Source organism: Giraffa tippelskirchi, chromosome 1, assembly GCF_054371585.1.
Source record: "Giraffa tippelskirchi isolate mGirTip1 chromosome 1, T2T-mGirTip1v1.2.pri, whole genome shotgun sequence".
Classification (NCBI taxonomy): Eukaryota; Metazoa; Chordata; class Mammalia; order Artiodactyla; family Giraffidae; genus Giraffa; species Giraffa tippelskirchi.
The window spans coordinates 49781927-49809099 of NC_137275.1; the positions used below are offsets into that span (position 1 = coordinate 49781927).

Consider the following 27173-nt stretch of genomic DNA (forward strand, 5'->3'; position numbering starts at 1 on the left):
AGTTGCTCAGTCGTGTCCGACTGTTCGAGACCCCATGGACTGCAGCCTACCAGGCTCCTCTGTCCATGGGATTTTCCAGCCAAGAGTATTGGAGTGGGTTGCCATTGCCTTCTCCAGAAACACCATGAGTGACAATTAATATTAAAGTATGTTTAATACATAAATACTTAAGATTTGCTAATTATCAAATTCAGAAACTAAAATAAATATGCATAAGTAAAAGATGAAATTTTTAAAATCAGGAAAGGCAATAAATTACCAAAAACCAGTTGGCAGATAGCAAAATATAACAAAGAACACAAAATAATGCTTAGAAATAAGAATAAAACAAAGTATAACTTTTAGAAATCAAAGTACAACTTTTAAAAATTAAAAGCATAATCATTGACAAGACAGATTCACGATGAGTTATATATAGCAGTTTACACATAGATGAAAAGAGAACTCATGAAAGTGAAAGTAGAGCTGGAAAAATGACTCATGATATGGTTTTTAAAAAACAAGATGGAAATTATGAAAGAGTTTATCAGACTTGGACCATAGATTGAGAAGTTTCATCAGTAGAAAAAGTATGAGAAAGAACATTTGAAAGACAGTGTTACAATTTATTTTTAAGTAAAACAAACCTTTGAGCTCACCAGCACAAAATTTATAAGTTATATAACATAGAACAAACAAAAATAAATTTGCATCTATTATACTGTAGAGAAACTGCAAAACAAACAGAAAGAAAGGAAAGAAAGGAGAGAGGGCGTCCTCGAAAGGAAAGAAGAGGAAGAGGAAATGGTAGAAAGGGAGAAGGGAAGGGAGAAAGAGAGAAGGAAGGAAAATGAGAGGAAAGACAAAATGAAAATATCTTTATAATAAGCAAACAGGGACATGGTTAAGCAAACTTTTTCTGAAAAAGGCCAGAGAGTAAATATTTTAGGTTTTGTGTGTCGTGTAAAATTACTGTCTCATAGTTACTCTTTTTTATCCTTCAAAAATATAAAACCATTCTTAGCTTGAGAGCCATATAAGAACAGGACACAGGCCAGGAGGTGTAGTTTCCCAGTCTCTGCTAAAAGGACCTAGAGACAAAAAAAAGATCACTTAAATGACAACAAACTTCTTTGTAGCTATAATGGAAGTCAAAAAACATTAGACAAATATCATTAAATTGCTAAGAAAACATTACAGTCTACTCAGAAGTATGCTACCATGAATATTGTATTTTTTGAATAAAAACAAAGTTTTAAAAATAGATAAACAAAAGCAGAAAATTGATCAAGAGATCCTGAAAAACATTCGATAAAGAAATATTTCAAGAAGAAAAATTCTAAACTCCAGCAGAAAAATTCAAAAAACATAAAAATTAGTTTACCTATACAAAAACTGGTGTATTTTCCAAATATAATAATAATGATAGTGTCTAAATTATAGAATTACAAAACACTTGAAACAGAAGTCAGTATTGGCCAAAAAATAGCATATAATTAAAGAGAGGTTAGAGTTCAAACATTCTAATTTGTTGTTGTTTTTTTTCTTGAAGAAGATGGCTGATTAACCTAGGCTTCAGGTCTAAAAGTATTTAATTTCATAGTAATTTTTCATATCTACTAAAAGAATAAAAGTTTATATAAATCCCAAATTAATTATGGAAAAATACAAAATCAGAATAAAATTTTAATTTTATAAATTTTATTCTGGTTTTATAATTTTATAAGTGTAATATAAATTAAGTAACTATAATTTTATAAATGAATTTTCAGCCTCTAAAAAAGGATTATAGATGCAAAGGAAAACTGAGCACAAAATAAGCAATAATATGTCAGAAAGCTAATAAAAATATAAAATGAGCCTAATATTGTTTTTCTTATTATAATAGTGTTTTAAAGATAAGTTAAGGATAAAGCTAGTGAATGGGGAAATCTGGTCAAATACAATATTATTTACAAACATTAAGCAAAGCCATAGTAAATGCGCTTTCACCACTAGATGACTGGTGAGCTGTGTCTCTGCTGCAATCGCAACTTGCTGCTTGCCTAGTCCTGCTGTTATTCCATTGATGGTGACACTGACTCTCTGCCCACCTCCAGAGAGCTGCCTTCCCTACTTCTCTCTCTTAATTTGAGGTGGAAACTCTCCTAGAGGCGGAACTTCCTAATGTCTCGCTGCAGATCCCAGGGTCCAAGCACATCTTCAAAGAGGAAAAGTGTCTTCCTATCAGAGATGAGTTGTGCCCCATGTCCATGTACCTACAAAAAATTTATTTTGTCCCCTAATTGACTATATCCCCTCTTTTCAGCATCTGTTTCTCAGGTTTAATTGAAACTCTGTGGTGCTTTTTTAGTAAAAACTTATTCCTTATGTGATTATCATTAAGAAAAATAATAATAATGAAATAACAGTAAAAGAAGCATGTTGTTAGAGAAAACTCATTTAAAATTTCCTAATCATTTGTCCTGCATATATGTCTTCATTTGATAAGACTTTTTTCTTGATTATTTTATTAAAACGTTTTCCATATCACCTTCTTGCTTTCAAAACAAAATTACTATGACTTATAAGGGGTAAATATCGATATATAAGGGGCTTCTCAGGTGGTGCTAGTGGTAAAGAACCCATCTGCCAGTGCAGGAGACTTAAGAGACTTGGGGTCAATCCTTGGGTTGGAAAGATCCCCTGGAGGAGGGCAAGGCAACCCACTCCAATATTCTTGCCTAGAGAATCCCATAGGCAGAGGCCCTGGTGGACTACAGTCCAGGGGTCACAAAGAGTCGGACACAACTGAAGTGACTTAGCAGCTGCAGCAGCATCAATATATAAGATAAATAAAAATGCTTCAGCAGTTTTTTCATTGTCACAAGTACACCTGGAGAGTTAGAGAACTGGAAAGACTCGCTACGGTGGTCATCTGACTTCCTAAAACTTTTTTTTTCTTTTCCATTATGAGTTATTACAGAATATTAAATATAGTTTCCTGTGATATACAAGGCCTTCCCTGGTAGCTCAGTTGGTAAAGAATCTGCCTGCAATCCAGGAAACCCTGGTTTGATTCCTGGGTCGGGAAGATCTGCTGGAGAATGGGTAGGCTACGCACTTCAGTATTCTTGGGCTTCCCTTGTGGCTCAGCTGGTAAGAATCCAACTGCAATTCGGAAGACCTGGGTTCGATCCCTGGGTTGGGAAGATCCCCTGGAGAAGGGAAAGGCCACTTACTCCAGTGGTCTGGCCTGGAGAATTCCTGGATTGTATAGTCCATGGGTTCGCAAAGAGTCAGACACGACTGTGCTATACGGGGATAAAGGACCTTGTTGTTTATCCATCCTGTATATAATAGTTGGCATCTGTTAGTCCCAAACTTTCAATCCAACCCTCTGCCATCTCTCCTTTTGGCAACCACAAATCTGTTCTCAATGTGAGTCTGTTTCTGTTTTGTAGATAAGTTCATTTGTGTCATGTTTAGAATCCACGAATGGGTGAAATTATATGATATTTACCTTTCTCTTTCTGAGTTACTTTGCTTAGTATGGGGCTTCCCTGGTGGCTCAGATGGTAAAGAATCTGCCTGGAATGCAGGAGACCCAGGTTCGGTCCCTGGGTCGCAAAGATCCTCTGAAGAATGGAATGGCAACCCACTCTAGTATTCTTGCCTGGGAAATTCCATGGACAGAGGAGCCTGGCAGGCTACAGTCCATGGGGCTGCAAAGAGTCGGACACAACTGAGTGACTAACACTAACACGTGCTTAGTATGATAATGTCTAGGTCCATCCATGTTGTTGCAAATGGCACTATTTCATTCTTTTTATGGCTCAGTAATATTCTGTTGTTAATATGTACCACATCTTCCCTATCCGTCCATCTGTAGATGGACAGTTAACTTGTTTCCCTGTTTGGCTATTGTGAATAATGCTGCAATGAACATTGGAATGCTGCATCTTTTTGAATTAGAATTTTGTTTGGATATTTGCCCAGGAGTGGGATTGCTGGGTCATATGGTAGCTCTATTTTCAGCTTTTTAAAGGAACCTGCATACTGTTCTCCATAGTGCTACACCAATTTACATTTCCACCAACTGTATAGGAGGGTTTAAAACTTCTTTTTAAAAAATTGTGGTGTAACAGATAACATAAGATCTGCTAAGTCACTTCAGTCGTGTCCGACTCTGTGCGACCCCAAAGATGGCAGCCCACCAGGCTCCGCCGTCCCTGGGATTCTCCAGGCACATAAGATCTACCCTGTTACAAATATTTAAGTGTATAGTATAGAAGATTTACTATAATCACAGTGTGCACAGCAGATCTCCAGAACTTAGTCATCTTATATAACCGAAACTTTATACCCATTGAAAAGCAACTCCCCATTCACCAAACTCTTAAAAGGTTCAGAGTCACTGAAGAATGAAAGCATAAAAAACGTAAAGTGCTTTAACATTTTACAGAGGGAGGAGATCAGTTTTATGGAAAGAATTGTGAAGAAAAGATAAGCAATAACTGCTATCTGATTGGGCTTCCCAGGTGATGTAGTGGTAAAGAATCTACCTGCCATGGGTCAGAAAGCTCCCTTGGAGGAGGCCATGGCAATCCACTCCAGTATTCTTGCCTGGAGAATGTTATGGACAGAGGAGTCTGGCAGGCTATGCTCCATAGGGTAACAAAGAATCAGACATGACTAAAGTGACTTAGCATGCATGCACGCTATCTGATTGGGGCTCCCCAGGTAATGCAGTGGTAAAGAATCTGCCTACCAATGCAGGATATGCAGTAGAGATGGGTTTGATCCCTGGATTGGGAAGATTTCCTGGAGGAGGAAATGGCAACCCACTTCAGTATACTAGCATGGTTGCCTAGAGAATCGCATGGACAGAGGAGCCTAGTGGGCTAGAGTCCATAAGGTCACAAAGAGTTGGAACACAACTGAGCGACTGGAAAATCCCATGGATGTAGGAGCCTGGTAGGCTGCAGTCCATGGGATCTCGAACAGTCGGACACAACTGAGTGACTTCACTTTCACTTTTCACTTTCCTGCATTGGAGAAAGAAATGGCAACCCACTCCAGTGTTCCTGCCTGGAGAATCCCAGGGATGGGGGAGCCTGGTGGGCTGCGGTCTATGGGGTCGCACAGGGTCGGACACGACTGAAGCGACTTAGCAGCAGCAGCAGCAGCAGCAGAGCGACTGAGCACACATGCAGGTAATGATTTTTGCAATATTGACACAGTGCTGAGAAAAAAATACATGTCAGGCATCCAGCAGATCTCACACTGAGCTCAGAGAGGTTAATATGCCTTCTGTACTTTTTGTTTTTACTGTTTGTTTTTTTTTTTTAATTACACAGTTCCTTCCACTCTAGAACTCACTGGTGCTTTCTACACTTGGAGTTATTTATTTAGCTAGAATTGCATAACTTCCTTTGGTTTCTGTAGTTTAAGTCGTCTTCTATCACCATCCAACCTTGCATTTTCACTGCCAGGTCCGTCCAGGCTCTTTAATGTGCCTCTGTTCATACATTTATTTTTTGCTTTTCATACTTAATCATATGTTTTCATTTTACATAAGGTGGAAGGAGAAAGGACAACTTTTTTTCCCTGAAGTTTGTTAAGTAAAATGTTTACTAGCTTGAAAAAAAAGATGAGAATCTTATTTGAACTTATATTCCCTAGTGAGTATCTTGAGTTTGCACAGGAATTCCGAATCTCATATTCTTTTATTAAGTTCTTTGGCCCATCGCATCTCTTTTCTCTGTTCCTCATTGCAATAGAAGCAAGCCATTTTAAAGCAAGCCCTGCTGTGTATGCATAATAAAAACCCTTTAGAAAAAACCCATTTTAACAGACCATTAAATATTATTGCTTCTGAGGGGCTAAAAATCCAAGATTCCAGAACAAACACATTTTTATTCTTTTGTTTTAATTTTTCTGTTAGGATACTTAAACAGAACGCACATGTCATTTGAAATATAACAAACCCCCAAAGAAAATCCACATACAAGGAAACTGAATACCTGTTAATAAACAGACAAACACAAACAAACAAAATCCTCCTCATATTGCCTAGAGATTTAAACTGTGGATTAGAGACAGACCTTCAACTGATTTGAAATTTCCTAACTTGACATCAGTTATCAAGTAAAAGCTGACAAATGCTGTAGAAATAAACGTATCCTCCCTAGGTTTATTTTTAACTCCTAATATAATGATGTAGGCTTTGATTTGTTCCATAGTTGCAGTATTTATAAACAAGAGAGGTTTCAGTTGAGTTTTATGAGGATAAATGAGTAAAAGGGCAGGACAGTGTATCACTGAGAGCTGAGTAGCACAAGGCTGCAATAACGGCAGACCAATTATTCCATTCCTAGACAAGGTCTTTTTCTTTTTGAATGAAAAATTTGCATACATTGTACTTTTGGAGCATACCAAATTTCTCATCTCGGGTTATTTTGCAGTTTTTGATATGCTTTGTAATTTTATCTTGTGGCCTGATATGATGATCTTATTTAGGGAATGCATTGTTTTATGAAAACAGTGAGAAGAGGTGGAGGTACAGATTCAAAGGCTGCTCATTAAGACACACTCTGGTGATGGAGCGGAGCTCGGAAGTTCCCCATGGCTCTGCTCCCAGCTAATCACTTCCCCTGCCAGCTGGTGCCAGGAAACACAGGGCAAATATGCGAGATGACACTGACTGGTATTGACTCTGTAACACTGTTGTAAAAGTAATTAGCAATAGTGACTTTAGTTAAATACTGAGTGCGATCATTGTATTACAATTATGGTAGTGATTAGAAACTCTGTTTTTCACAGAGAGAATAAGTGAATAGTACAGGGGTAACTGCTAGGGTAATTGAGAAATGTTCTTGCTAAGAAAGCTGAGTGGAACCTCTTCTTAAAGGCTGTGTTCGCCTTTTATACTCAAAAGAGTAAAACTCTGTAATGGACACAGGATTTCTTAGCCTGCCGTCATTTCCTGGGGCTTCTCCAATATGGTTTCTTGAATTCCACCTGAATGTCCAGTGTCACCAGATAGGTCAAGTGCGATCATCTCAGACTTATCTTTATACCTCTGATTATCATCCCTGCTTATTCTGTCTGTGTTTATACTACTAGCAACTCAGCAGCAAGCTTTTCCCCATCCTTGGAGCAAAGCAGTTTCATCAGCATTCAGCATTATCCTAAGCTTCCTTAGAGAACAGTGGTTTTTGTGTTTCTGATACAAAGGAGTTTTTAATATATTATGTTCAATGCTGATGCAGCAGTTGACAGAGGTGCCATGTACTGGCAGGCTTTTACTCTCTCCACAGAATTAAGGGAATGCATGTTTGTTTAAAAACATTAACTTTACATGTTGACACACACATTTAGTGAGAAAACAATTTTGTATTCCAGGAATGTAGAACAGAGGAGAAGGATGTGTAAGGGTTTTTTAATTATTAATAGGAGACAGAAGAGAAGGTGGGTTACCATTTAAAATAGGGAATAGCCAGACTCAGACTCACTGAGAAGTATGATATTGATCAAATACAGGAAAGAGGTTGTATAACATGATATACTCTTCATATCATACTTTACCATTTACATTGCACTTTAAGATTTAATCAGTTATTTAGTTTCTTCCTTTTTAGGACTAGATCTTAAACTTATTTTCTTTTAAAACATATATTTATATATCTGTTCATATTTTCTATTTTAGTAAGTCAAAATTTGTAATTTATATATATATATTAGAGTATTAATTTTAAATGTGTTGATATAAATTTACTAATAGTATACTTATTCACTTTACAGTCTCTCTAATTCTTTCTTTAATTATTCTCACTTTCTCAGAATTAAAGAGAATTCTGTTTTGTCTTTATTAGATATGCCACAAGATTGTCTGTTTTTAACAGCTATCTTTTCATTTTATTTGCTAAAGATTTTTGTTTCCTTCTTTGTTATTGTCTGTCTTTCATATTAAGCTCCTATTCCTTTTGAGTTATTTTGCTGTATTTCAGTACCCTGAATTGAATGCTCAATTGATTTATTTTTATTCTTTCTAATTTTGTACTAAATATATTTTAGGATACATTATTTTTTACTCTGAGTATCACTGTGTAAATTCTAAAGATTTTTGATATGTAGTAACCTCACTATTCTACATTTTAAAATAAAATAAAGTCTTTTATTGATATAACATGCACAGCCCAGTGCCAACTGAAAAGATTAAGTTTCCTGTTCAAAAAGCAGAAAGAGCGAGCCACTGAAATTCCAAAATATAAAGCTTTTTCCTTTTTTCTGCGGTTGCTCTCACAACTCATTGTTTTTTATTTGCTATTCAATAGTGTTCTAAGTCGGAGAAGGCAATGGCACCCCACTCCATTACTCTTGCCTGGAAAATCCCATGGACAGAAGAGCCTGGTAGGCTGCAGTCCATGGGGTTGCGAAGAGTCGGACATGACTGAGTGACTTCACTTTCACTTTTCACTTTCATGCATTGGAGAAGGAAATGGCAACCCACTCCAGTGTTCTTGCCTGGAGAATCCCAGGGACGGGGGAGCCTGGTGGGCTGCCGTCTATGGGGTCGCACAGAGTTGGACACAACTGAAGCGACTTAGCAGCAGCAGCAGCAGCAGCAGCAGTGTTCTAAGTAATGTTAAGTTTTAAATTACTAGCATGAATTTTACTGTTTATATAGTGAACGCTAGTTTTAAATGCAAATATTAAACTATTAAATTGATACACAGAATCACCAAGATTACACAACTGGTATTTTGTTGCCAGTACATGTGTATGCATACCTTTCTTACTAGAAGAGGCAAAAGGTATTGCACAAAACTAACAAAGCTCCTATTCCACTTCTTTATGTGTACACATTCTGCCAACACGCTATCTTTGCCTTACTAATAACTAAAGAACTGAAAGAAAAAAGAGTTATGGATTTCCCTATCTTTCCCTTTCGATGCTATCATTTTTAGTATAATGATGAGTAAGAAAGGATAGGATAGGATCCCTTGTTCAAAAATGAATATTTTGTTATTAATAAAGTAGTTAAAGGATAGAGCAATTTGAACACATAATACTGAAGATTTTGATTATGAAGTCTTTTCTAATTATATGTATGATTTTGCTATTGTAAACAAAAATGGTAGAAATTGATAAAATGAAACCAATAACCATTCTCATTAATACTAACATTAACCATTCTCATCTGCTCTTTGATCCCAAAATCAGAATCACCTTAGTGTTCTATGTGACTTTTGTCCTTTGCAGTATTGCTTGCAAAGTTTTTCACCATTTATTAAAGGCAAATGGAGCAACCAGCCATTCAAGCAAAAGAGTGAGAGCCTTTAATCATTGACTAAAATTTTTTTGTACTTCTCACACACATACACACACAATGCTTATATACAGTGACAGTTGTATTAAAATCAATTATAATGTAAGCCATAATTTCTAATTAACTAGTGATTTTTATATATAGTTCTTATTATTGAGTAATTATAGCTCTGGTTTATTTCCTTGTTATGGAAATTTTTGCCCTAAAAGGAATGAATAGAGTTGAATTTTCCATTTCAGTTGTATGTAGTTTGTTTAAGTACGTTTTATGAATTGAACAAAGAATGACCATCCCAGATCACTTTCACTGAACTACATAAAGTCAAAGCAGACTATTCATTTCTGTGAATCCTGTGTTCTCAGCACTTCATGAAGAGCTATTCAATATGCATCATACTGGGAACATACTCTTTTACTAATGCTGCCTATATTTAAATAGTGCTATCTTCAAGCTTTTACTGAATAACCATTAATATATCTTGTAATTAAACATGGTTTTCCTAATGTATTCCCAGTGCAAATTCTTACTTTACATAATCATTTTGATTGATCTACATAGAAGGTGTTACCAGTACATCTTTTTATCTTGTAATAGTTTCATTAGCAATACCTCACAATCTTTTAATCTGTAAAGCTTTAAAGTCAGAAAGGAAGATTGATGTTACTGCTGCTATTGAAATATTAGGTTTAGTCTAAAGTGCAGTATGAAGTGACATGAAAAGTTCAAGGCATCTCAACCCTGACAGAATCTACTCATTATTTAATTAGGCTCTGAAAGCTCTTAGCAGACATTTCTGACCTTATGGCAGAATCTTTCCGATCAAGAGGCACATCATTGAGAAATGTTCAGTCTTAAAGGTGCCTTATTATACAAATCTAATTTTGATATTTTGGATGATATTATAGTACTTGGCAAGTCATGAGTCCTGAGATAATTCCCTCATCCTCTTTTTCTTCTCTGATGTAATTCTACATTCTCTTATCTATTTTCTAATTATTTTCATACTGTAAATTTTAAAGTTGAATTCACATTTAAATAAATAATTTTTGTTTAAACTGTTTTTGTTTTCTTGATCTATGCCTATCCAGTTAATGTAAAAAAACCTGTTATGGGTCTAAATTTACAATAATGTATGCTTCAGAAGATATTGCAACATAAGCATTTGTTCTGGAATGGGAACATCTTAGATTTGATAAAGATTACCTGGTTAAAGGGCTTCTCAGGTGGTGCTAGTGGTAAAGAACCTGCCTGCCAGTTAGGGAAACGTAAGAGACATGGGTTCAGTCCCTGGGTTGGGAAGATCTCCTGGAGGAGGGCATGGCAATCCACTTCAGTACTCTTGCCTGGAGAATCCCATGGACAGAGGAGCCTGGCAGGCTACAGTCCACAGGGTTGCACAGAGTTGGACATGACTGAAGGGACTTATCATGCATGTACACACTGATTGTGTGTGTGTGTGTGTATATATATATATTTCTGCATAACTCATTCTAAATTTCCCCAGCTTTTCTGATCAGTAGCTTAAAATATTTAAGTTTGTGCATTAAGTGTCAGAGCTCTACAATGACAAATACAATCAAATGTCACTCAGCTTGCTTCAAGAGGAAAGATTTCAGTTACATTTCAAGCTTATTTGAATCTAACAAAATATCTAAACTGGTTTATAAAAAGGACTTTTCTGGTGATATTATATTTTATTCTGTCTAAAATACTTGCCTAACAGGTGGAATTGACCAGCAGGATCACCGAGTCAGACAGGCCAAAACTGGTAGGGCTTCCTTTCAACTCTCATTCTCTTCTATTCTGGTTGGGGCTGGGCACTCAGTCATCTGCAGTCACATCCAAAAGCATTTTGCCAAGCATATAAAGGTCTTTTCTCTCTTTTTCCCTTCATCAACAGTTTAAAGTATTCCAAGGATTTCATGTTGTTGAGCTACCCAAGTAACTTGCCTTCTAACCTACATCTTTGCCTTAGATTATGGGATAGAGTTGGTAAGGTACTGCGGTTATCCCAGTCTGGCTTATAAATCTACTCCTTGGACTTGGAGTTCATTACATAGATAGGGGCCATAAATTTATTTTCAGACACACATACACACTCAGCCAATAAAGAATTTACTCCAAATACATAAGTATGATACAAAACAGAAATCAGTCTTTCTTTACATAGATGAAGAACTGAAGACAAAAATACATGCATTATTGAGGATAATAGTAATTATCTCTAATTTGGCTTGAATAGAAGGTGGGAGTAATAGAAAATGAGTTTTGGAGTTGAAACTGGGATCATGTCATGGGATATCCTGTTTATGTGGCTAAGAGATTTGAATTTGTTTCTGAAAGCCATTTTCAGAGAAGAGGTACTATAAAAAGAGCTATGTTTTGGTGATATGCAGCTGGGTTCTCAGTGCAGATAGCAGGTGGTAGATATTAGAAATGAAAAAATCTCTAGAATGTCTTTTCAGTAGATTCAGTAAGAGGTTAGAAGGTCATTACAATAGATTAATGAGGATCAGAACAGTGATGGTCAAGACTAAAACAAAGGAAATGATTGAGACGCAGTCAAAGTACACTCAGTAAGATTAGGTAGCTGTTCATAGAAGGAAGGAATCAATAGAGCAGTAGGGATAGCAATAATGAAGATGATGCTAAGACTTCAAATCTGTGTGATTCAGAAGATTGCGGTGCTTGTATTAAAAAAAGACAAATAGAAACATCAGGGGAGGAACTGGTTTAAAGGGGAAAGAATAGTGAGGTCATTTGTCATTTGGGGGCGTATAGTATTTGAAGTTTAGGAGATGTCCAGAAAGCAGTTAAATCTAGTGCTAAAACTTTAAGGAATGTTCAGGTGCTAGAGATGTATATGGAATCACTTATAGATAAGAGTTTGTGATTAAAAATATCATTTATATATATGATGTATGTGTGTGTAGTTGGAGGGGTGGATGTATCTGTGTGTGAGCGTGTGTGTTTAGAAATAGAAGAGTTTATTGTGGGAACAGATATGATGTTGTTAGAGGACTATAAACCTCATTATGCAAATAATGGTTGATTTATATAACTGGGCAAAACTTAGACTCAACATGATAACTATTTCCCAAATCTTAAGGGCAAAGAGTTGGAAAATAAATACGATGACAGTTTGGCAGAGATTGCATTTTAGTAAAGAAACTAAGATCCTGTAATTCAGATTCAGTATCATCAAGTTATTAAGATAATACCATGCTCACTTGTATAAATGCCATAACTGAGCATTGACAAGGGCCAGATACTAGAGTAAATAGACTTGTATTAGTTTCCAATGGCTATTGTTACAAATTCCCCAAAATTTGGTGGCTTAAAACAACTGAAACTTTATTTTCTCATAGTTCCAGAAGTTCCATAGTTCCTGAAATCCAAAATCACTTTCAGCAGGCTGAAATCAAGGTGATACCTGTGCTAAACTGCCTCCACAAGTTCAAGGGGAAAATCTGATGCTTGCTTCTTCCAGCATCTGGTGGTTGCCAGCATTTCTTGATTTATAGCCACCTCCCTCCAATCTCTGACTCAGTGATCACCTTTCCTCCTCTTCCTGTGTGTGTATCACATCTCCCTCTATCTCCCTCTTGCAAGGATTCCTGTGATTGATTTAGAGTCCATCCAAATAATCCAGAACAACTGTTAATACTTTGTCATATGAAGTGACATTTATAGTTTCCAGGAATTAGGACCTGGGGCCACGTTTCAGCTTACTGTAAGACTTTCTCATACATATCTTTCCTTAAAGCAATTCTAGGAGGGACGTACCATATTTTTAACCCTTCTTGAGCAAAATAGGCAAATGAATCTCAAAGACACATTTCGGCACATAGCCAGTAGTTGTCAGAACTTTACTTCAAGCACAGTTTTGCTATTTAAAGGCTGAGCAATTTTTCATTGTCACAGAACATGAAATTAAACCCTGCTGTGAGCATTTATGTTTCCTTTTTCCATTCACTGTCATGACTCTGCACTGCACTGCTTTTATAACACTTTCACGCATCTCAAAGGGAGAAGAGGGGACACTCACATTAAATAGTATGGCAGCTATAAGAAGTGGCATCTCAGTGGACATTGTTGAAAGTACTTGAAACCATTTATTGATAGGAAGGCACTCAGATTCTGAAGAAATGTAACAAATAAAAATCCCCTTAAATATGACTTTCTGCCTACAATCACTGCCCAAGAGTATTAGCCTGTTTTTTATTTTGCTCCCTCACAAACTCTGCTTCCCCTGTTGTCACTGAGTTTTTGCTTTTAGTATCTTACATCAGGCAAGGATAATTTACAGCCAGCATGGTTTTTTGTTCATTTCAGTTTGTTACACACAGCACACCATAAGTGCACCCCAACCTACATTTTCGGAGCTCCTTATTTTCCTCCCACAACCATCAGATGTGTTATGAATACAACCTCTCAATCCTGTGTAGGTGGTATGACCCACAGTTTACAGATGTAGATCAGCATGAGTAGGCTTGTGTCCACAAATTTTTAAACCTGATAAATTATCCCTCTTATACAGTATGCGCCTGTGAAAAAGGAGGTAATGAGAAGGTGGCTACCTCAGCATGTACGGAAAAAAGTCAGACATTCATTAATAAGGTGTGGTAGATTCGAATGTGGTGGGAACCTAAGAATGAACAAGTCTTAATTTCAGGATCCAGAAGAATCCCGGGCATCTTTCTGAAGCTCTTGTTTTTTATTTTTTAACACAAAATTTGGTACATGTGCCATGGAATACCAGCTCCCATAAGTGAAATGGGAAGATAGTTTCAAATGTAGACTTCTTGCAAGGGGTTGGTAACCATTCTGCATGTGATAGGGATTCTGAATGGACAAGTGAACACTTAATATCTTTTTTCCTAGACATCTGAAGCAAGCATCAGATACAATCACATTAGTATTGTAGAATTCAGTACACAACAGACAGTTGGTTTTCCTTATTATATGCAGTTCCCCAGTGCTTTTTATTTCTCTTTAATAATCTCAAGGGATTAACATAGGTACCTTCTCAAAGGAAAACTCTCACTTACTACAAAGACTATGAGGTCCTTCTTATAGGTCACCACTAAAAGTTCATATCTTTGCCCATGTCTTTTTTTGTTTTTGTTGTAACCTACGGGCTTAGTTATACTTGGGTTTATCTTTTTATTAGTTAAGACAAAGCAAAACTTCTTTCGGGATAAAAAATTCCCTATGAGCTTAGACATTCTTAGTTAAATTATATGAATTTCACTTAATTCAGTTTAACTGTTACTGAATAATTATTAGCCTTGTCATGACAGTGGTGCTCCAGGAAATACAAAGATAGAAAAGAATCTCTGTTCCATAGTGCTTAACATAGGTGTTGTGTGTGTGTGTGTGTGTGTGTGTGTATGTGTGTGTGTGTGTGTGTGTGTGTGTTGGGGGGCAGAATCCAGAGATGCAATTTAAAATTAGTATGGAAATAACTATTATTTGAGACAAGATAAACCCAATAATTGGTAGATTCAAGCAAACTGCAAAGGGTCATTAAGAGAACAAGGATAACAAGAAGTCACTTCCGAATGGAAGAATGGAATGTTTGATGCTAAAAGCACCATTGGGAATAGGCTTTGAAAGCGTGTTTTCCTTTAAAGCAAGGAAGGAATGCAATCCAGAGGGGTGGAATAGGCATGGATAGAGCAAGGCATTTATCAGAAATACATATGTTTTGGCCAGTACATGTGGAACGTTACAAGATGGGTTGTGATAATCATTTGGGTCACACTAAGGGTAGTTTCCAATGCCAAAATGTGGCACTGAGATTTGATTTTGTGTACATAGGAAATATTTAGAAGGTTTTTGTACACGGAATTACATTTTGGGAATATTTATTTAGCAATGCTGTAGAGAATAGTTTGAAGTGGAGCTAAAAATGGAGTCAGAGAACTGCTTAAGAAGTAATGAGAAACCTTTTATAAGAGGTGAAAAATGGGAGTAGAAATGAAGGGTTAGATTCAAGGGGGTGACTCAGACAGTAAAGAATCTGCCTGCATTGCAGAAAATCCAGGTTTGATCCTCGGGTTGGGAAGATCCCCTGGAGAAGGGAATGGCTACCCACTCCAGTATTCTTGCCTGGAGAATCCCATGGACAGAGGAACCTAGTGGGCAACAGTCACAAAGAGTTGGACACAACTGAGCAACTAACACTAACACTAGATTCAAAAACCAGTTTAACAGTAGAATTAACAAAACCTGGAAAATAATTGGAAATAAATGATGAATCCATTGAGTAGCCAAAGATTACTTGGATATCATCTACAGAAATAACTAACAGAAAGCAACAGACTTATAGAAATGGAGGAAGGTGCTAAGATTACTTTTGAAACCTCCTCCAATATAAATCTAACTACATGTGTATTTTCTCTTATTTTTTCCTAGTACTACATTACTTTTGCTTATTCACTCTATTAGTATCTTTGATTCAGTGATGAATCAGCCTCCTGAATGGAGCGATACAAGGAAACTTAAGACATAGCCTCTGCTCTCATGGAAATAACAGTTGGCCCTTGAACAATATAGGTTTGAACTGTGCGGATCCACTTAAATGCAAAATTGTTTTCAATGGTAAATACTGCTCCTACTGCCGTTTAGTCTCTTAGTCGTGTTCAGCTCTTTGCGATCCTGTGTACTGTAGCCCACCAGGCTCCTTTGTCTATGAGATTTCCCAGGCAAGAATACTGGAGTGGGTTTCCATTTCCTTCTCCAGGGGATCTCCCCAACCCAGGGATCTAACCCATGTCTCCTGCTTGGCAGGCAGATTCTTTACCACTGAGGCACCTGGGAAACCCATAATAAATACTACTCTATGGTCATTTAGGTGAATATTTAGTAACATAAAGGGCTTCCCTGGTGGCTCAGATGGAAAAGAATCTGCCTGCATTGTGGGAGACCTGGGTTTGATCCCTGGGTTGGGAAGATCCCCAGAGGAGGGCATGGCAACCCACCTCAGTATTCTTGTCTGGAGAATCCCCATGGACAGAGGAGCCTGGTGGGCTACAGTTCATGGGGTTGCAAAGAGTCGGACATGACTGAGAGACTAAGCACAGCACACATAGTAACATAAAATGTAGTGAATGCTAAGTACCAAATGAATGACATAGTCAGTAGTAGTTACTATAGAAATTCAGAGAAATGAATATAATTTTATTTTTATTAGTTTGGTTAAACACTTACTCTGATCGAGGCTTCACAACAGTCTAGAAAGGCACAGTTTGTGCCTTCAAGGCATTTACAATTTAAGCACTGGAAGACATACTGTAGATAAAAAAGTATAGTAAAAAGTTAACAGGTACAAGGATTATCACAAGATTGGTTAGTGATCAATCATGTCAGTATGAAGAAAAGAATCCACAATATATGTCTCTTTTCAATTACCCTTCTTTACTTTTCTGTTTTATTCACTTTCTTTCATAGAAGTGATCAAGTAATGATAGAAGAGATCATTAAAATATAAGAAATGTTTCAATTTTTTTCATATAAAATTAGTTTTTATTCATTCAAATAGCCTTTTAGATACAGCTGCATTACTGTGCTTGTCACACTAAGCCTGAATGACTGAATGACTGTGTGTGTGTGTGTGGGTCCTTCCTCTTGAAACTAACACTGTGGTGCCTGGTACATAATAGGTGCTCAACAAATGTTTATCAAATTGAAATGAAAATTTTTTCCCCTTTGGACTCAACTGCTTAATACTTAGAGGCCTGTGGTGCTAATATTTAAGATGGATTGGTTCATTCTGTTCAAGTACCACATAACCATTCACACACCATTGAGTTTAGTACTATTAAAGGGTAATTTCCCTTCTGGGAATTATGCCTGTTGCAGACACATTTCATATATTCAGTCTTTTTTATCATCAGTAGGCAGGTAAAGAGATTAAAATAAAAGATTTTGTTCAAGTGCACAGTTTTCCACATAGACTTCATTTTGAAATTCCTGTGTATTCTGAAAAAAAATATGGAAGTCCTATTGAATGTGCCTACACCCAGCACTATTAGTCATGTGCCTTTTTAAAAAATGAAAATATTAATGTTTAATTTCTTTCTGTACAACGCTATTCACCCAAATAACTTAGAAAAGCTACAAGTTCCTCCTTTTTATATCAACGTAATAAAAGCCAATGGAATTAACTGAAAATACCATTTTGTCCAATTTTACAAGTTTTGGCCCACTGTGATATATTCAGTGTATTTTATTTTGTTTAATGTAATGTTTTTACTATTACTTTTAATTCACATTTTAATAACTCAAAGCTTTTGTGTTTTATTTTCTCAAATAAGTTCCTTTTTGGACAAAACAATTTAATACTTAATAGTCTCTCAAATTTATTGTAGAGAACTTTACAGCAAAATTGCTCCAACATCTGTTATCTCCTTTCTTATTATAACCATATGACTAGGAATTACTGTTCTTATTTCATTTTTAATAGATAAAAAACTGAGGCTTAGAGAAATAAGTGACTTGCCTGCAATTCATACGTTCACAGTTACTACCTGTGGAGCTAAAATTAGAATGGAATTATTTGGATTCCTCAATCAGTACTGTCAATATTCAGATAAGCAAATATGCTGTACTGTAGCCAAATAGCCAAATAACAATGAATATTTATTCTGTATATTAATAATAAACATTGCAGGTATTTACACATGCCAGGAACATCCTAAGTACTCTGTGTGTGCTAGCTCATTTAATCCTTGCTGCAACTCGATGAAGTTTAAACAGGAGCAGAGGCCCAAAGAAAGTAGATAACCTGACCAAGAAAACACACCTAGTTAAGTCCTTGAACTAGAACAAGCGCCCAGTGAGTCTGCACTATGTTGCCTTAAGTGTCATTCTTATTGCCAGCATTTCAGTGACAAGAATAGATTTAATGAAACAAATGTAGGTTGATATCTTCTAGAACTACACTTCCTATCAATGAATTTAGAGAAAATTATCCTAGAATCCTGTAATTCTGTGAAGTACTTAAATAGAAGTTGAATTTGTTTCCCCATTCTAAAAGGTGATTTCTATTAATGGTAACTCTTTAATATTTTATATTTAATATTCAATTAGAGTTTTACTACATGGAAAAGGTCTTACTATTCATTATATAGATTAGAATCACAAAACTTTATCACATAAATAAATCTAGGGGCTAACAAATACTAGATGATATGAACAGCACAAAGTACTTGCCTAGAGAGGCTGAGACAAGCTTAGCCTCAGATCTTCCACCACTGTGAAGAGAGGTGTGAATCTAATAAAGGAGTATAATGTGTATTGTGTGTGTGTATGCATATGTGTCTTCACTGCTTTTTAAAAAGTTAATTGTGAAGTGGCATGAACTAGGTAGCTGGCTTGCAGGTCTCTTAGGTAGAACTCAACTCGCCTTGAAAGACAGTCAACTCCTGGATGAAAATCCTACTGTATTTAATGGCAAATAGCCAAATAAAAAGTGGAAGATTTACTTTTCCAAATACTTTTTGAAAAGTTTCTAACTGCACATATATATTGGACTTTTAAATAGCTAATTCCTTTCTAAAGTTAATCTTATTGTTCACTGATTTGTTGCCTATTCTAACAATTATGTGAAGGAAGAAAGTCCAGCTGATTAAGTCACCAAATCACATTTAATTTTCTTTTCTTATCCTTCTTTTCTTATACTAAGTCAGATTGGTGCTGTGTTTCAGAGGGCAGAATGCTTTTAAGAAGATCACAGGTATATATTTGATTCTATTATTAGCAGAAGAGACACAGAGAAGTTTCTGACAATCATGCTGTTCCTGTATATGCAGGGTTTATTATTATGTTATTATTCATATGCTTATTAAGGCATTTCAAGTGGCTTTAGATCATTGAATGGAGTGATGTAAAGTTTTAAATTATCCCTGGAAGCATACAATTAGTAGGCATTCACAGAAAACTAAGCAACTAGAATAAATCATTATTCCCTTTTAATTAATTTATTTTTATTAAATTTCATGTGATAAAAATGCAAAATCATTTTGTTATTATATCTTAGTCTCAATTTAAATCAACTAAGTTATCAATAATGATTTAAAGTGTGCTTAATTAAATAGAAGTTATAATATATAATATGTTATGCATCATCAAAAATTCTAACATAAATCAAAAGGAGACTATTACCCTTAATGATTTATGCCAACAACTATGACAGTATTCTATGCATTCAAAAGTGTGTTCTTCAAAAAATTAAAAACAGAGCTACCATATGATGCAGCAGTTTCACTCCTAGATATTTATCCCCCCAAAATGAAAACACTAATTAGAAAAAGGTAAATGCACCCCTATATTCATTGAATCATTTGCAAGAGCCAGGATATAGAAGGAACCTAAGTGCCAATCAGTAGACAAATGGCTAAAGAAGATTTGGTGTGTATGGTTTATCTACCTATATATACACACGCATTTGTATATGTATATAGATAGATATACACACATAATGGATTATTACTAAGCCAAAAAATAATAAAATTGTGCCATTTGTGATAATATGGATGGACATAGAGGATATTACGTTAACAGAAATAAATCAGACAGAGAAGTACAAATAGTGTATGATTTAATTTACATTTGGAGTCTTAAAAAAAAAATGAATGAGCAACAAAACAGAAACATAGTCATAGATAAGGGGAACAAACCAGTGTTTTCCAGAGGGAGCAGAGATGGGGAAAGGAAAAAAATAGATGAGGGAGATTGCTGCTGCTGCTGCTGCTAAGTCGCTTCAGTCGTGTCCAACTCTGTGAGACCCCATAGATGGCAGCCCACCAGGCTCCCCCGGCCCTGGGATTCTCCAGGCAAGAGTACTGGAGTAAGTTGCCGTTTCCTTCTCCAATGCAGGAAAGTGAAAAGTGAGAGTGAAGTCGCTCAGGTACAAATTCCCAGTTGCAAAATATATGTCAAAGGTATGAAATGTACAGTGTGGGGAATATAGTCAATAATTCTGTAATATCTTCATATGGTGACACATGGTATATAGACTTATTGTGATGACCATTTTGAAATATATAGGAATATTGAATCAGTATGTTGCATAACAGGAACTAACATAGTGCTGTAGATCAGTTACACTTCAAAAAAACACTAAAAAGTGTGGACAAAATAAAGTTATGCATTTTCTCTTAAGTGAACATCTGAACCTAATTTGTCCCTTGATTAGGAGTCTACCTTGTCAAAGATAGCTTAAGAATTAGGAAGGATGAGAAATAAAAGTGTATATTTATTAATTCTTGTTAATATCTGAACCTATTCTAAATTCTTTTTTGAGAAAAATGTGCTTTGAGACCATAGAAAATTCAGGTTTCTATCTCCATTTTTTTTTTTTCATGGAGTTCAAAGTCTACAGTGGGAGATATTCTAAAGTGCCTCATGCATTTTAAATACTTAATGTTATGGAATACCATAAAATAGCCTGTGGGCTTCACTGGAGTACCCATTGTGTGCCTCCTCTAGATCCCAGCCCGGCACGTCGTGTGCTCAGTAAAATTCTATTGGCTAAACTGATCAATGCCTTCTTCAAAGAAGTCTTCCTTGAGCTTCCATCTTACACTACAAACAAGAGCAATCCATTTCCAGCATACATATATTGCATTCTACTGTACTGTGGAGCCTGCATTTATGTGTGTGTATTTTGGGGAGTATTTTTCCATGAATAATTTATAATACCATTAAGAACAATAACTATATAGAATTTATTAGTTAACACATGGACTTCATATGGCATCACTGATTCAATGGACATGAACTTGGGCAAACTCTGAGAGATGGTGAGGGACAGGGAGGCCTGGAGTGCTGCAGTCCATAGGGTCGCAAAGAGTTGGACACAACTTGGTGTCTGAACAAATGGGCTTCATGTACCTCTGTGTTCTTCCTGGACTATCTCATTGAGCATTGTTCCCCAGTGAATCAAAACAGAGTGAACCATTTGCTTTAATGGTATGTGGTATCTCTTTCTGTACTGTCTTCCTCTCTGATGTTACTACTTTTCTGCCTAGGTATCTCTATTCAATGCTCTATTCCCTGCCTATTAACAGGAAATGATTCCTCATTACTCATTTATTCTTAAACATAAATTAGCTTTCCCAGCTACTTACAGTTTAACCCTTTAATCATAATTGGGAATAAAAACCTCAGATTGCTCTGTGGAGATTTCTGGTTAAAATAACACACAAGTTTGGTAAAGAGGTAAAAACCATTTGTTTATATTATACATTTTACTAGGCTAGTGGGCATTATGCTAGCTTGGGATTACATTCCGCCATTAAGATAATTAGATAAACAGATGCTGTACTTCCTTTACCACTCTGACTGCCATTTAAATACATACATACAAACCATTCATTCAGCAAACAAAATCTCCAGAGATGGACCTGTACATTAAAAAAATTACAATGATGTACTCTCATTGTTGAGAATTACTGTGCTAGACCTTTTTGTATGGTGTGTATGTGTGTGTGTGTGGGGGGGGTGTTTGTTACTCAGTCATGTCTGACTCTTTGTGACCCCATGGACAGTAACCTGCCAGGCTCTTCTGTCCATGGAATTCTCCCGGAAGAATATTGGAGTGGGTTGCCATTCCCTTCTCTGGGGGATCATCCTGATCCAGGGATCGAACCCAAGTGTCTTGTCTTTGTAGGTGGATTCTTTACCACTGAGCCACCAGGGCAGCCTTCCGAAAGGTTCTAAAGCTTTTTAAAATCTTTAATTCCTCTCAACTAAATGTCTAGTATCAATGTGTTTTCTTCTAATTTTAAATAGGGAAATTGGTGATAGCATTCAACAATGAGTAGTACATAGTGGATGCTCTTATGAAAAGTATTTTTATTGGTTTGTTTCCTCACCCTTCTGAGTACTATAGACTATTCATATTGGTTATTAATTCATGTATATTAGACTGAGGAAACCCTCAGAATCTTAACTGAATGTTGAAATCACCTGAACCTACTAAATGACCCCATGATCAGGTAGCATTGAGCAGGACATCTGGGGTTAAGATCAAGGTATCAATAATCCACGCTTTCCAGGCAATTCCATATGTGGCTAAGGTTGAGACCCTATGAATCTGACCAGTTATTCTCAACTCTGGCTGCACAGTAGAATCCCCTATGCAATTGCTTAAAATACTGATGCCTTTCATTTCAATTATGATTCAGATACTGCTAAGTCGCTTCAGTCGTGTCCGACTCTGTGCGACCCCATAGACAGCAGCCCAGCAGGCTCCACCGTCCCTAGGATTCTCCCGGCAAGAATACTGGAGTGGGTTGCCATTTCCTTCTCCAGTGCATGAAGGGGAAAAGTGAAAGTGAAGTCGCTCAGTCGTGTCCGACTCTTAGCGACCCCATTGACTATAGCCCACCAGGCTCCTCCATCCATGGGATTTTCCAGGCAAGAGTACTGGAGTGGGGTGCCATTGCCTTCTCCATGATTCAGATAACTTGTGCGTAAATGTTGAATACAAGAGAAAAACATTTGGGTAACTTATATTTCTGAATGATTGGGCTCCAGTTAAATCAAATTTTTATTATAGTTCTGGGCATGTGGTGATGTTCAATAAATGTTAGATGGAGATCCTAATCCCACAGCAGAGTCAAGGAGAATAAAACATGCTCCCTCTTGGAAATAAACTGTTTGTGTATTTGAAATAATTATCTTGGCAAACTATCATTTTCTGAAAGTTGTCCTCCTAGGTAATTTACCTCAAATGGTAAGCCTTGTATTTTAAGAGAATACTATATTTCAACTATATTTTTCAGCATAATATTAGGTACCTATATATCTTATAGTACTTTAATGATTCTCTCCAAGAAAGTAGACAGGAAACAAGATTAAGAGACGGAGGATAAGATTTAAACCAGTTTCCCTCTTGGAAGCATAAATGATGCTATTGCACTTCTGGGCCTGGAGAATACTGTGACTTTGTAAAATAGACCCGTGGTACTTTCTGCATTATGATGGTGAATTATTTATATACGCAAAGGACAACTAATGCCATTAGCTAAAACAGAAATGAACTAACTGTTCAATAAAACAGTTATGGGACTAGTGAAATATTTATATGTGATATCTTTTTCAGATTGCAGGAACTAGTAACTAAAAATAACAAAAAATCATTTTTTTTAGCATGAAGTTATAGATGATCTGTTACGGGATAAATGCTCATCAAGCAAACCTCTCAAATTTAATTGTTATCAATAATTAATCAGCACATTGCATGCTTCAGTGTACATTAACAATACCAGGTGTTGAATTTAATTCCTCAAATATAAATGAATGAAGGAGACCACATAAACGTTTGTGGTTGAAAATAAAATAAAATATATATATACTGCTAAGTCACCTCAGTCGTGTCCGACTCTGTGCGACCCTCAGATGGCAGCCCAGCAGGCTCCGCCGTCCCTGGGATTCTCCAGGCAAGAATACTGGAGTGGGTTGCCATTTCCTTCTCCAATGCATGAAAGTGAAGTCACTCAGTCGTGTCTGACTCTTAGCGACCCCATGGACTGCAGCCTACCAGGCTCCTCCATCCATGGGATTTTCCAGGCAAGAGTACTGGAGGGGGGTGCCATTGCCTTCTCCAATATATATATAAAGTTTATTTAATTTGACCTTCCCACTTCTTACTCAGTTTTTCTACTTCTTTTTTCCTTTTTAGGACCACCTCAGAAAATAGTGTCACCTAAACAAGAACACGAAGATAGGAAACATGACAAAGTCACGGATAAAGGAAGTGAGAGTGGGACTTCCTGTAATGAGCTCTCCACTTCCAGTTGCGACAGCCACTCAGAGGCGAGCACTCCCCAGGACAACCCACCCAGTGCCCAGCAGGCGACAGCTCACCAACCTAACACCTTAACTTTGGATCGTCCTTCCAAAAAAGCACCTGTGCAATGGATGCCCCCACCAGACAAACGCAGAAACAGTGAACTCTTTCAGACGCTCATCAGCAAGTCCCGGGAAACCAATCTTTCCAAAAAGAAAGTCTGTGAGAAGCTAAGTGTGGAAGAAGAAATGAAAAAGTGTATTCAGGATTTTAAAAAAATCCACATTCCAGATTATTTTCCAGAGCGCAAACGCCAGTGGCAATCTGAACTGTTACAGAAGTATGGGTTATAGTAATGATCACATTCCTGCAGTATTTCAACGAGGTTCAGTGTTTACCGGTTTCACCACCTGACTGTGTACTAACAATAGTCAGTGTGATTCTTGCTGCTCTTCCTTTTTGTGAACAGTGGATGTGGGACAGTATTTTCTTTCATTCTTTTTGTTGTTGTTGTTTTTAGAAATATTTCAAAAAATAAAATGAATAAATATTGAATCAAATGGTGTTCTTGATTCAAACAATTTTGCAAGAATGAAAGTAAAATGTGCATGATCAAGAAGCTTAGAATCTTGATTTTTGAACTGTGGTCAACTGGCTATGTTTGTCATTTTGTAACTCACCAAAAACAAATCATCATATCACTTCAAATAAAGTGACAATATGGATGAAGCAACATCAAGTAAAATGTTAGATGATGGTTTTGGGACACAAATCCAAAACTGTTTAAATGTTAACGCAATAAAACAAGTATTATTTTTGCATGAGCACAGTGTTACAAATAAATCACAAGACATAGAAAGATCTGTTTGTTGCTTGGAAAGAAATAATTATGAAAAAATAGCAAAAAAATATGGTTCAGACAAAGCCTATAAATGTAAGCTAAGAGATTGAATTTTATTTGTTCTGGATCTGTGATTTTTTTTGTGTATGTGTATAGTGTTCTGTATGTTAAGATGGTGTAAATATGCCTTATAATCTTGTGTTATGGCACTGACATTCATCTATTAAGGCTAGTTATGATTATTTCTGTGAAATGAGTCCTTACATCAGGCTGTGAAAATTGGCATAATGATGCTCTGAAAGATCTTACTCTCATGTTAATCACAATAATTGAGGGAAATGGTGAAGAGCTTTACGTATTTATTAAAAAAGGAAATATATATTAGAATTTCTTGATCTCTATTGACTCTTCTTTTAAAATATTCAGTTGTTACATTGTCTTCAATTTTCCTTTAAAGTTCCAAACTGGAGAATGATATGTTCAAACTTAATGTTGACAAGTTAGAGACTTATAATTCAAAATGGAGGTAGAGTCAAATTCAGATAACTTTGGTATTGGTTAATAAACCCTTAGCCTGCAAGAGAAAAAGATTTCATCTGAGGATGCACTAAAATTTTATTTTAGCTGACAACTGGATTGAAAGTTTCCCTAAATACAATTGGGAAGTTGCTGCTTGCAAATTATGGGACAAAAATGTCAATAGGAAGCTAAAAGTTCAGGCTGAATGACAAGAGTTTTCTTCCTGATCGCGTATTTGAAAATAATCTTTCTTATCATAAGCCACACAATTTTTGCCTCACCGTGTCCACAGAAAAAAATATATAATATCCCAAAATTTCGCTAAAGAATAGGCACCAGGAGGACAAAAATATCTCTAATAATCAGAGCTCAATCTCCTGTGTGGTTAGTTGAAATAAAAGTTGAGCAGCACTTGTAGTATCATTTCTTTCAGGATAATATCAGAAGATAAGCATTATTAACTCAAAATTTAAAATTGATGTTCATTTTTGGATGTAGTTTTAGATTTCTCACTCCTCTATTATATAAAATACCATCTACAGTGGACTATTAAAGAAAACCCAAATGTATGATTTTCCTTGAATAACCTATCAGGCTTTAGTGAAAGAGCTACTCTTAAATTCTGCATTTCATTTTGGGAAGGTTGGCAGTCCCACCCACTAGGTTGGCTAAGAATAGCTGCAACACACTGTTTAAATGGACAGAGCTTGTGGTTAGGTTGCTACTGTTCAAGTCCCACCTCTACCACTACCACTTATGTGACTTTAGGGATAACAGGGATATTAATAACATGATAGAGAAGATTTAAATGAGGTAATTGAAGTAAAGCATTACCACCACTCCTGGAGATGGAGGGGAAAAACAGGTAGTGGGCTTACCAGAATTTTGGGAACCAGTACTGTCAGATGGAAAATTTTGAATAGAGAGGAATAAGCTTTCCAATAAGAACTATAGTCTCTAATGAGTCATGGTCACTTCCAAAGATGCCTCCCAAAGCAAATACAAAGGGGATAGGTTATCCTAGCTTCCCACATTTCAATTCCCACCAACATTTTCCATTTTCCCAACATGAGTACAAGTAGTTGGTAAATGAGCTTTGGAAATGCAATTCAGTATAGGTGATCCCACTGTGATAGAAAGCCCAGCACTGAGGGGCAGCGAGTAGATATGAAGAATACTTCACACCCTCCTCTATTATTTCCAACACAAAATTTTGAATAGAATTGCAGTGGTAAGAATCTGGTAAATGGAAACTATTTCAGATCTTCATATCTCTACAAGAGAAGTGATTCCCGTAAGACTGCCTATACTTAAAGTCCTTCTTAGAAAATTAGAACCTACTTCCTTAATAGTCTATTGAGCACTTACCATACACCAAGCATTTGGCTCAAAGGTTAACAACATACTCAAGAAGTACAAAGTACTAGCCATTGCCCTTGGGAAGAAGCTTATGGTCTGATTCTCCCATACTGTTATGCTTTCACCAGAGACTAGTTCTGTCTTGTCCTAGTTGGGGCTACAAGAGGATCAAGGGAGGAAGCTAGAATGAGAACTCTTCTTTGAAAAAAAGGAGACTCTAAAATTTAAAGATGGCTTAGACTAAAACTGCTATATAAAACTTCACCAAAATATCAGTAGATAAAATCTAGAAGGTTGCCAAAAGTCAGAAAAGGTGGAAGCAGGCATTGAATTTGAATATTTTTAGAGAATAAATGCAT

At 36.4% G+C, this 27173-nt stretch overlaps 1 protein-coding gene across 1 annotated transcript in view; it reads left to right on the forward strand.

Annotated features, from left to right (window-relative positions):
- Positions 1 to 24655, forward strand: part of KCTD8 (potassium channel tetramerization domain containing 8) — a 256056-nt gene extending 231401 nt beyond the window's left edge. Inside the window, exon 2 of the mRNA XM_081522135.1 lies at positions 23988 to 24655. Within this exon, the coding sequence (XP_081378261.1) occupies positions 23988 to 24448 (461 nt within the window). The 3' untranslated portion in view covers positions 24449 to 24655. The remainder of the gene's footprint in view (positions 1 to 23987) is intronic.
- Positions 24656 to 27173: the final 2518 nt, after the last annotated feature.